Raw genomic sequence first — 13,141 nt, 5'->3', positions numbered from 1 at the left:
TTAAGGATATATATGGAAAATATTGTACTCATATATTGTGGGCTGAAAAGTAGCAAAGAAGATTTCGAGGAAAATGTGTTTCTTGCATTCTTCGTGATGCATCAATGAAATGTAAGTAGTTGAAAATCCTGTTGTATCAAATGATAACTATACCTACTTATTTGGAGCAAAATTTTCCAAAATATGCAAGGTGATACATTATGCATTTACAACAAACAAACGAATTAACTCAATTTCTAATCAATAATTAACAAGCTTTGATGTCTGTCGCCATCCTCATCCGTATCTAAGAAGTTTAATATATGGGAAACCCTGTTTTTTGAACGTTCCCTCACAACAGTGTTCGTTCACATTGCTACTCTGAATTCCATGTGCTTTGTACCAAGTTCGTTGGATAGCTGAATTCTATACGTCGGATATACGAAAATGTGTTGAATTTTGTTCGGTGTGTTTCTGTGTTTCGGGAAATTGTTCATTTTTATATCTATCATGGTTTCGTGGAAAAACGGGATTTTTTTCTCTGGAATCAGCTGATAAGCTGCAGCATTGTGCAGATAAGGTTCGAGAAGAGACAGAAGATAACAAGGTATTTTATTAAATTTTTATAGAAAATTGTATTTTCCTGGTATTTAGTATTGCTTCACATCCCTATCGATAAAAGGTTTTCCAATAAAAGATATGGAATTAAAAAAAATTAGAGAAATCAGTGGATATAGGCTTTTCAACAATCATTCTTGGATTTTCCGAGCTGCAAATGTGACAATTCTGTTTATTAACGTAACCCAGTGGCGTACCAGACACAAGCCTTGGGGGGATGAAGAAAAAAAATGTCCTTCTTTTGAAGAAGTTTCCTAAAAAAGTTTGCCTACTCATAATAAGATTGTGTTGAGATATATAAGGTTGTGACTTATAATGGATGTTCCTCCCTGGGGGGAGGATATATCCCCCTTATCCACCCCCCATTGGGTACGCCACTGACGTAACCTCCGAGGTGAAAAGTTCCTCATGAGTGAAGATGATTTTGCGCTGTTGAAGCGTTCAAATGTGACAGCTGCCCAGATAGTGGGCTATTCGAAATGAAACCTTTTATTGGAAAACCCTTTAGTACTTGTGCGAATATATAGGGTGTATCAAGGTCGATGGTACGTTAGACGTTTACGGAGAACGTGTTTATTTGCAATAATTATTAGAATATTATATTAGGTTGTGTTGAAAGCAAATAAACTTTATTATTATTATTATTATTATTATTCAGAATTTGGTTGCTTAGACAAGAAGAATTTTTTTTTCTTTTTCGATTAGATGCATATAGGTAGTATTATAAGACTCTTTGCGGTTTGGACTAAAAATGTACAGGGTGTTCATAATAAGATCATGAACTTGGACAACTAAAATCCATCAAAATTCAATATTTTCAAATTAGAACCTATATTTTTTGATTTTTAGTCGATTTTACGTAGGAAAATAGTGGGGGTTACTTAAGCAAACCCTATACTTACATAAAAAAGAAACTAAAATTATCATAATTTCGAATTTTTGATTCTTTATGTGTTTTCCGGAAGTCAAAGACTTCTCCACACAAAGAGGAATACGCTCTATTAGTGTGACGTCACACACCGCCATTTTTGGTTCTTCTGTCAGTATTCGGAATCCAAACAAATAAATTGTCATTTAAATTAGTACGGTGTCGTTGAAGGAATTGGCTTATTTTCATAAATAAGAGTATTTGAGCAACAATTTCAGCATTAATTGATAGACAGAAGGAACGAGGTTAATACCAGTAAGTTTGAATCCTGTATCATTCCCCAGATTTTGTAAAAAGCCGTGTTTATTAATTGAACTTCAAGTTCGAACTTACTGGCATTAATCTCGTGCCTTCTGTCTATCAATTAATAGTAAAATCGTTCCTTAAATAATCTCATTTATCAAAATAAGCCAATTTCTTCAACGACAACGTACTAATTTGAATGACAATTTGTTTGTTTGGATTCCGAACACTGACAGGAGAACTAAAATGGCGGTGTGTGACGTCATCACTAATAGAGCGTATTGCGGTTTTTCCTTATTTAAAGTTCTTCCTCGATAACTCTTGAAGTATTCATTTTAGGTATAGGGTTTCCGTTCTCCGTAGACGTCTAACGTACCTACCATCGAGCGTGATACTCCCTGTATATTTAATATCAACCAAATTAAGGGAGGTTGGTTTATCGGAAATTCTGAAAAATACTTATATTAAGCAGGTTCATTGGTTATTGGTATTGCTGATATAACAGAATATATTTTCAATAATATTCAACTTCAGTTGACCTTTAATTTTTGCTCCAATTCATCAATTCAACTCCCTTCCAATTTCAAACCATTTTATGCAGTAATTAAGATTCAACTGACCTCTGATTTTGATAACACTAAAGGTTATCAAAAATGGCCCAAACACTTATTTTAACAGCACGAGTAGGAGGGGTAAACTAATATTTGTGAAAATATGGCGATTAAGTGGGATCTTGATGCCATTATGAATATTTTCAATGAGGTTCAACCCCCTAGTGACCTCAAAAAATTAGTAAGAGATTTTTGCGCTTGTGAGAATTTGTGTTTATAAGTTCTTCACTGAATTTCACACTTAAATATCTGTTTCAATATACTTTATGATTCTTCCGAACACAAATCTGAAGTCAAAACAACGTGGTTTGTGACATGCTATGAAAACATATACAGAGTGAATTTTATGTAGATAGGGAACGCCTAATTTTATGGACTCTGGTATTCAAATGTCTTACGATATGGCTGATACTATGGTAGTAATTACTAATTACATTAATGCCAGATCTTTTTTTCTTCCAGAATAATTAGGGATCACGCTGTATATTTTATGCCTTTTGTAATCCTTAGGAAATACTCAATATTTTTCAAGAAATGTTCTCTTTACCTAAATGATAGATATAATTTCGAGAAAATAATGCCAAAAAGAAAGAGGCGTAGATTTTCAATAGGAAAAGTATCATTGAACCCGCCACTGGATAATTAAATTATCTAGACTTCAATACCTAGAAATTAAAACAATGAATCCAATCATAGATACTAGAGTTATAAGTGAAAAATTCGACGCCAAAGTTATTGAACTGAAATTTGGAACACCCTGTTCAATGGTTTTCCGCTCTTTCTAATGGTGTACAAAGAATTTTGATAAAGATGATAGTTTTCAAGTTATGCTATGTTTTTAGTAAAAAATTGTGAAACGTTCCAAAATATTAGATGAATAACTTTAGAACGAAAGCCAAGTAAGCCATACTTTTTAGGCACTTTTTTTGTTGAAAAATACCTATAGATTCACCTTGTGGAATTTGGTCAGCGATAACTGGAACACCCTGTATATAGAATAACAATTTCAAGCTTGATGCAACAGTTTGTATTGATAGTTGTCAAATCCATGGAAAATTCAAGCAGGATATAAAAAAAGAGAAAAACAAGATCTTTTGAGCGTTAGTTCATTCAAGTCCAAATTGCGCTCTTGGATACCACATAACTACATATATATGGGTGGGTATAATTGGTCTCCACGAGTGTAATTGCTGCAGGAATGAAGCTGGAGTATTTTTTATATTTATCATTATGGATTTGTTTAAACAATTTACATACACAAAAAATCTTCCATTGTGTCGAGCACACTCTAGGATTCTAGGAAATTTACCGCTTTTATTGGAAATTCGATGATGTAATGATATAATGTTCCTTATCGTAGTGCAAACTTTACGTTCAGCGCGATATGACATTGTAGGTACTGATATTTCTTAAGAGGGAAGTTATAAATAAAATGGTTTAATACCCGTATTTTCCCAGTAGATATCGCAAATTTTCCCGTTGTTAAATCGCAAGGCATATGAAACATGATATTTTTCATATTGATATACGAATGATGTGGCCCATTTCTTCGCGAAATTCAGAATCTCCATACAATAACATCGTCTTATAATAATTTTTATTTACCACTTTCATTCACTGATCGAACGGAATTAACAAGAATCAACTTATAATAGATATTGAGGGTCTTATCACTCTGATTCCACTTGTAGGATTAATTCGAGAGAAAATTTGTTGAATACAGGGTGATCCTAAATTGAAAGTAAAGGGTGTTTTTTTAGAGCTATAGAACTTTAAATTGCAATAAAACAACGATGGATTACTCGATTGACATGAATTTTATTTATCCGCAAGATAATCTTGTGGCGTTACATTTTAAATATGATTTCTGGCATATGACCGCCACGGCTGGCTCGGATGTAGTCCAATCTGGACGTCCAATTTTCGATGACTTTTTCCAACATTTGTGGCCGTATTGAGGCAATAAAACGGTGAATGTTGTCTTCCAAATGGTCAAGGGTTTGTGGCTTATCCGCATAGACCAATGACTTTACATAGCCCTACAGAAAGTAGTTTAGCGGTGTTAAATCACAAGATCTTGGAGGCCAATTCACAGGTCCAAAATGTGAAATTAGGCGGTCACCAAACGTGTCTTTCAATAAATCGATTGTGGCACGAGCTGTGTGACATGTTGCGCCGTCTTGTTGGAACCACAGCTTCTGTACATCATGGCTGTTCAATTCGGGAATGAAAAAGTCAGTAATCATGGCTCTATATCGATCACCATTGACTGTAACATTCTGGCCATCATCGTTTTTGAAGAAGTACGGACCAATGATTCCACCAACCCATAAAGCGCAACAAACAGTCAGTTTTTCTGGATGTAACGGTGTTTCGACATACACTTGAGGATTAGCTTCACTCCAAATGCGGAAGTTTTGTTTGTTGACGTAGCCATTCAACCAGAAGTGCGCTTTATCGCTAATGGACGTAGTGCGCGATACGTATTCCGCACAGAACCATTATTTTCGAAATAAAATTGCACTATTTGCAAGCGTTGTTCAGGCGTGAGTCTATCCATGATGAATTGCCAAACCAAACTGAGAATAAATCACTTGACAGCTGTTAAATCGGTCTCCATCTCGAAAAGTAATGCCAACAAGTTATATACCTCGAAAAAAAACACCCGTTACTAGGAGAGCAAAAGTTGCTAAACCTTGGATATGAGCAGCTAGATGCAGAAAATAATAAATATTCTGCATATTATAAATTCGACAATTAGGAAAAATATATAATATTCCAAATAAAAAATAATAATAAATAAAAACATTAAAAAAATCAAAAACAAATAATTTAAATTTTCAGCGAAGAAGAAACAATATATATCCAACAAATCTCGTCCTTGCATTCAACTCAGGAAATAGGGATCTTGGCTTCAGGACTGCTAATAGGGTGAATAATACACTCAGTTTAAACTGTCAACGTTTCGATCCTATTTGGGATCTTCTTCAGGACTGTAAAAGTATTTATTAAGAATTATTGGACAAATGAACAATCTGGTTACAACAATACGAAAAAAAAAAATAAAAATACACAAAATCATTTAAAAAACGGTCTTATAGGCTTATACTATACTTCTATATACAATCATCAATAATAGTGAAAGACAAGAAATGACTAGGATTCAGGTGGAATTAGGTTATTTTCTTTTCGATTTTTTATTATATAATTATTATGAAATGAATCATACTTTTTCCTCCACGGTACGAATAAATATAAACACTCACCAATTTAGTCATATGTATTACGATGCGGGTGGAGTTGTTGGAGTTGTCCTGAAGCCAAGATCCCTATTTCCTGAGAAACAATATATGTTATAGGTCATTTTATATTGAAAATAGTTGTAGAATCAACCCCTGTTAGTTAACTAGCACATATTATATAAATGATACTTTTTCCAATGATTTTAAGTTGAGAATTGTTATCACAAAATTATTTTTATCATATTACAAAGAATCGTAGGAAAACACAAATGTGGTTGACCAATACGTGAAAAACGTTCAACAATAGTCTACCAACATCACTGCAACAAAACTGCATCTTATAAATTAAAAAAAATCTCATACATGTGTAAATCAGAATATTTTTATTTAGGTAGTTATTATAAAAGCAAAATTGAATGGATTTCCATTTAGTAAAAATCGTGTGGATTCAATCGAAAAAATCTTCTTTAAATGTCTAGTGGCGATATTTATTGACATGAAAAAAGCCTTCGTTTACATTCAAACAGAATTTTCAAAAACTCTTAACTCTTCAAACTAGGACTTTACTGTAAAAATATTGTATTCACTTGTTTCCAAATTTTATAATTGTGTGATTTGTCTCAATATTTAATTTTTTGGTTTATTATTTTAAATGATAAATTTGTGATTCATTCGAGGAAGAATAAAGTTTTTGTATTGAATTCAAAATTTCCGAACACTTAGATTGGCAAACTCGAAATTGAAAATTGGTATTGCTACGATGATATTGAAAACAATATTTTTTATTGCAAAGTCTTAGCATTCATAGTTGAGTTCATATCAAGAAAAACCGATAAATCAACTATTAATTGAATTGGTTATTTCATTCTGCAGAATAACCAATAATGACCAACAGAGATTGAAACTTCAGCTATGGGGAATTCTTCTCAATTTGGGTTTTGCTGCAAATGCTAATTTAAACTTAATTATTATTGGTTCCATTCATTGATTTTTTTCAAATTACCGGCAGAAATTACTTAAAATTAGTTATTAAATAGGTTAAATCGCTTTGTTACAGTTGCACGAAGTGACAACGCCTAGTAGGATAGTTCGTACAACCAATGCAAAGTAATGTATAATATATGATTTTGTTTCTTTTCCTCGGTCGTTGTCTCCTATTATAACCTGATCAAATTATAGCTATATTTTATGCCCTTTTCTATTCTTTTTATCTGTAGGCGATGTTGCCATATTCCGCAATAGAAACGAAAAGCTTAAAATTTAAATTCTCATATTTGTTTTTTTTCATTGAAGGTGACGTTTAAATGATATTCCATAATAAATACTGAATTATAGTATGAACAAGAATTCCCAGTTAGGTATTGCTTAGAAGTTTTCAGTTTGAAATATGGGGCGACACATTTCATTCAATAAATGTTGGAATGGAATTGCCTGAGACCGGAATCACATCTGTTCCAAATATGCAATCTGAATATTCATCCCATTTTGAATATTGTAGACACCACGTACCTATCTCATTTTACAATCAGCTTTGTACAATATGTTCGACAAGTAATTTGGAGTTTTCGGAAATTGAATACCCTATATACCAACCTATTTTCGAATCTGTTTAGAACTCGGATATAACCAATTGTATTTTAAACGTACCTACACAGGCTTTACCAAAAATTTGGCAAATCGAAAACTCAACAGAAACATCTTTTGGAAAATCGAGTTTGATAAGGATATATAAGATATAACAGGCAGTAGGGCATGTTTAAGGATCAGTATCCGATTGAACTTTGTACTGAAAACAGTTGTAGAGTTGTATTTTGTGCTGTGTGTTTTCATTCCATTTTAAGGTAGATATAATTTTCAATCATTACATATTTTAGGATTTATTTCGTGAAATCTTTAAAAAAGTATTGAAATGCGAATGAAATTTTTCATCAAATCTCAACTCTGAAACTATAATTTTGTTTTCAATCAAATAGTTCTAGAGATATGAATTTTTGAAAATTTTATTGGCATCTAGAAATGAATAACTATTTTTTCCTATGAGTTGAGGTTTTCTATCAAATAAGAGGAAATATTAAATCGCAATATTAAATTCGCAGTATTTTTATTAGCATTTCTTCTATTTTATTTCGTTTCATTATTAACAAATTTTTTAACCTCTGTCTTGAAATTTTCATTGTTTACATTTGGAATGTATAGAATCCAAATATCGAATAAAAAATTTGTCTACAGTACAAAAAATGGTGGTTATCAGCAATCTTTTTAGATCGAGAACAAAGTTCATGAATTTTGGAGGATAAAAAAGTCAAGAAAATAAAATTCATCATTTTTAAAATTGGCTACAGAAAATCGCGAAATTCAAAAAGTCCTAGCACCAAAAGTTTCTGTTTTGTAAATTCAAGTTTATTATTAATTTTTTCTGTTTCTGTTTTGTAAATTTAAGTTTATTATTAATTTTTTTTACTTTGAATGAAGGCATCGACTGCTATGGTCATTACCCTATTTCATTATTAATTATTATTATTAATTAGTAATTAGATTCAAAAATTTATAATTTATAACTATTTAAATAGTTTTCTAGACAGCAAAGTAGTCAAAGGGCTGAAATTTGAAGAAATATTTTTTTGATTGTTCAAAATGAGGAAAGTATTAACGTCAGAAGCTTTCGAGCGCTTGTTATTGTCGCAGTGGAAAAAACACCAAATAAATTTATGCATTTTTTTTTCGGATATCATTCGTGGAAGAGTTTACCTGCTACACTAATTATTTTCTGCCTGATTTATCTGTAATTTTTTCGTCTATCGAGAAGTAGTTCAACTTGTTATTAGATTTATAATCGAAGTTTTAATATTCGGTTCGATTAGTTTAATGAAATATAAATTAAGGTGCCTAAAGAGATAATGTAGAAGTTCATTTCAGTTGCGAACGTTAAATTAGATATATAAATAAAAGATTATTATTCAAATGCGGAAGGAATAGTTCTGATGGTACCTTCTAAATTGCTCTTCTATTATTATAATTTTGTTGAAATTTTGTATTTCATTAAATCACCTGATATTGATATTGAAATTCTCACCATTTATTGCAATTTGTCCGTAGCATTGGAGGACTCATTCATTCATGCCCATTGCACCCTTGGAGGCCACAGAATTGTATTTAGGTATATATGGTAACCAAGGGCGCAATTGGCGCATGAATGATCGATTTCCCGAATTGACTCATTTTTTTCGATTTTCAGTTCGAATTTTGCATAGTTTGTTCGTTTCATTTGCTCAAAACATTTGAGATATTTCAATTTTTTATAAATTGAAGGGACTTTGGATAAACCCATAGAGTAATAAACATATATAGAGGGAGTACACGCAATTTTTACATGTCCTCAACATGGTTAGATTACGTTTTCGGATTGTGATATATTTTCAAATTCACAATTTTAATATATCGTTATGAATGTATATTATATTGAATGAAATATATTTATTTGAGTGATTCCCGATTAAATATGCAAATTTGAATATTTGGAATCCGATATTTTTCCTAATTGTCGAATTTATAATAAGTAGATATTTTCTGTATCTACCTGCTGAAATCCAAGGTTTGGCAACTTTTGCTCTCCTAGTGTCATCAGTTGTTTCACGTCATTTGGCGCGCTTGAAGTTTGTTTTCTGAATTTCTGATATATTTAGGTATTTATTTCAATATATTTCGAGTTGATAAGAAACGTTGATTTACTATGGGACATAAGAAGTGCGTTCTTTGTGGAGAAACTCGCGAATTGAGTGAAATATCGTATCACTGATATGCTTTCATTTCCGCGCGCTTCATGTCAAATTCGATAGTTCATGTTGGGGAAAAAATTTGCTTACTGAAAATGACATATGCTTCCTCTATCTATATTTGTTAATATGAGGAAAACCTATTAGGTGTTCAAAATGAGAAATTTCATCGATGACTCATTCAAGAATTGATATCGAGCTTATTCCAAATATTATTATTATTCCCTCTATTTTAATCTTTTAATCATTTGGTAGAGGATTTTTCGAAGATAATAGAATTCGCTACCTAATAAAAGATAAAATACAAGGTTGCCATTCGGAATGAGCCCGATATTAACGTTTGAATAAGTCATCAATTAATTGTCTATTTTGAACACCCAGCAGAGTTTTCAGTGATTATCAAAAAGTTAGTACTTACCTTCGTTCTTCTATGATTCATTCTCGAAATCTCTTTTGAATTGATTTATTAATATCGGAGTCATTAGGTTTTTCCAAAGACCTTTCAATTTATGAAAAATCGAAATATCTCAAAAACGGTTAAGCATATGAAACTCAGGTTTATTCATTCCACATTCCACGCAATTAGAAAATTCAATAAAAAACAGGGTGTTCCATAAAAAAATATGTTTGGTCATTCACACTTTTTTGGGAAACCCTGTGTATTTCCAAACAATTTGAGAATGCTGCTCTAATGGAGCCTAATGATAGAACACCCGGTATATTGTATTGAATGAAATATATTAATTTGAGTGATTTGCGACTAAATATGCAAATTTGAATATTTGGAAACCGATATTTTTTCCTAATTGTCCAATTTATAATAAGCAGAATATTTATTATTTTCTGTATCTACCTGCTCTAATCCACGGTTTGGCAACTTTTGCTCTCCTAGTGTCATCAGTTGTTTCACGTCATTTGGCTCGCTTGAAGTTTGTTTTCTGAATTTCTGATATATTTAGGTATTTATTTGAATATATTTTGAATTCATATGAAACGTTGATTCACTTTGGGACATAAGAAGTGCGTTCTTTGTGGAGAAACTCGCGAATTGAGTGAAATATCGTATCACTGATATGTTTTCATTTCCGCGCGCTTCATGTCAAATTTGATAGTTCATGTTGGGGACAAAATTTGCTTACTGAAAATGACATATGCTCCCTTTTTCTATGTTTATTACTCTTAGGTTTCAATTATACTCTTTGGGTGTAATGCTTATTCATCGATCTGTCGATCACAGGTTCGAATCTTATGTGGCTAAATGCTTTTTTTTATTTTATAATTCGTGTTTTGTTGAATAATCTTTAGATTTGGATATTTTTCTAGCATAAGGAAATGAATCGTTGTGTAAATTTTGCATTGTTTTGTTACTCAGTATTCATTACCGAATTCACCGTCATAAAACATCCTACTTGAGTGAAAATAACAATGATTTTATATGCTTTTGGAAGTCATAAAATGTGACTATAAGGAAGGATTCGAATTATTTTCTGAAATGATTTCATTATCGCAAACAATAAAACTGAAAAATATTTACGTCGGAAACTCCAAAGAAAGTAGATGTTGGTAGAAAGGTATGGGAACTAACCCATGAGTTATTTTTCCTGAAGAAATCCAACATCGAACTGCCCACAGTATCTTGAATCGCCTTCAAAGAATCCACTGTTGATTAATTGCTTTCCTAAAATCTATGTTGTAATGTGTACTTCCAATCCCAGATGGTATACCATCAGAGTATTTAACATTGAATCATCAGGTATTTTGTGGTGAGTTAGACTTTGAGACAATCGAATCTCGCGATATATTCACAGCGATAACACTGGTTTTTCAAATTTGGTACTATGTCAAGTTGTACGACACTTATCGGTTGGTTTAAGCGATATTTTTATGGGATTACTGAGAATAATAGATAAATTGATTTTTCCTAATACTTAAACGTTTGGTTGAAATTTGAAATGTTGAATTTATGTGCACCTGAGCTTTTTTTTGATTCAAGGACATTTGTTCGCAAGAAAAAAGTGCAAATTTGGTACAGTGGTTTATTATTTGTTTCTGATTTATATAGTAAGTCGAATGTATAAAAAAATTGAAAAAAAATATGACAGAGCCGGCGCCAGACATTTTGGCGCCCCAGTAAAAAAAAAAATTTTGCCGTCCTGTTTTGCCTAATTTATTTGGCTCAATACAGAGTTAATTCATTATAGGCAATAGTACCTATCTATTCATCGAATTTTGTTGAGTATTAAATTGGTATATGTTTTGTTATTCACCAGAAAAAATTGTTTTTGGCAGATAAATTCATTTTTAGCTAAACAGACCATTTTAAGAAATAATCCTGAAACACGTCGATTTTTTATTTTTATTTACCGTATTTTAAAATAATAATCTAATATACAGGGTGAATTACTTTCAACTTATGACGTCACAGTCATTTTTTTTAAATGAAACACTCCCTTTTTGTCTCAATTTTCCGATTACTCTAGCTGAGCTGATTCCAAAAATGTATCACATGTTGATTCCAATTGGTACAGGGTGGACAAAAATACAATAGTTTAGTGGTGCTCATAAAGTAACGCGTAATATTCTTTATTAGTTAAATTAACAATATTATCAAAAATACTTATTGTCTAGCCGCAATTGGTTTGAATGTAACACCCTGTAGTTAGGTACATTTTTTAGATTAATAAAAATGTCTAAAAATAAGAAATAATTTCTTTCATATTCTGTTTGCTAGACCACAAATACCAAACATGTTTAGAAACAGCTCATTTTTATTAATCTAAAAATGTAACAAACTACAGGGTGTTACATTTAAACCAATTGCCGCTAGACAATGAGTATTTTTGATAATATTGATAATTTAACTAATAAAGAATGTTACGCGTTACTTTATGAGCACACACATCAAAACTATTGTATTTTTGTACACCCTGTACCAATTGGAATCAACATGTGATACTTTTTTGGAATCAGCTCAGCTAGAGTAATCGGAAAATTGAGACAAAATGGGGGTGTTCTATATGAAAAAAATGGCGGTTATGTACAAGGTGTTCCTCCATTGACACTCTATCAAGGCGCTGAAATATATCAGAGCTATATTTTTTAATAGTTTGGAAATACACGGGGTTTTCATTGAATTTTCAGATGAAAATATTAAATATATATTCCAACTGATAAAATTTTACATCAACCAAAAGAAGAAACAAAATTATTCAAATATATTAAGTTCAATAAAATAGTCAATAAATTGAAGTAATAACGTATTATGTAAATATATTTCGGATTTTTTGTATTTTTTAAATACAATTTTTCATCTCAGGGTTCGGAAACTAAATGAATTTACAAGGTTAAAATTTGCACTAGATATATTCGAGGTTTTATCGTAATAATTTTATAATTATATTGAATAACAAATAGATTTTTTTGCGAAACATTAATTCTATGGGAACATCAATGTATTGACGATTTGTAGAATTATGTATTAAATAAATAAAATAAATAAATATAGTCGAAAGGGAAGTCTTTGATATTTATATTGAATCACCTGTATCAGGTAGACTTTTTCTAGTCAAAGTAGTCTCTACCTGATACAATTGCGCCAAAGGTTTTGACACAATTATCATTATTATTTACATATTTAGAATAATTATGGGTATGTCATTATGCGCACCATGCCATCACGTGCTACTTTCCCTTACAGAGTTTACTGACCGTCTGTCAATTCTAATTGTTGGTTTTTCCATCCCTTAC

The 13,141-nt window shown here is 31.4% G+C and overlaps 1 protein-coding gene across 3 annotated transcripts in view; it reads left to right on the top strand.

Annotated features, from left to right (window-relative positions):
* The window catches only part of LOC123679680 (NF-kappa-B inhibitor cactus-like), a 35,311-nt gene that overhangs the window by 8,334 nt on the left and 13,836 nt on the right, over window positions 1-13,141 (top strand). The window contains exon 1 of one of the 3 annotated variants that reach the window (XM_045617084.1): window positions 90-111. The exons of 1 other annotated variant lie outside the window; for it this stretch is intronic. In XM_045617084.1, coding sequence (XP_045473040.1) covers window positions 105-111 — 7 coding nt within the window. In that variant the 5' untranslated portion in view covers window positions 90-104. Of the gene's footprint in view, window positions 1-89; window positions 112-442; window positions 587-13,141 lie in introns of those variants that run through there. One more of the 3 variants, XM_045617086.1, reaches the window with a different exon arrangement.

The sequence above is a fragment of the Harmonia axyridis genome, chromosome 5 (assembly GCF_914767665.1).
Source record: "Harmonia axyridis chromosome 5, icHarAxyr1.1, whole genome shotgun sequence".
Classification (NCBI taxonomy): Eukaryota; Metazoa; Arthropoda; class Insecta; order Coleoptera; family Coccinellidae; genus Harmonia; species Harmonia axyridis.
Note: the sequence above shows the minus strand (reverse complement) of the source record. Positions and strands in the feature narration are given on the sequence as shown.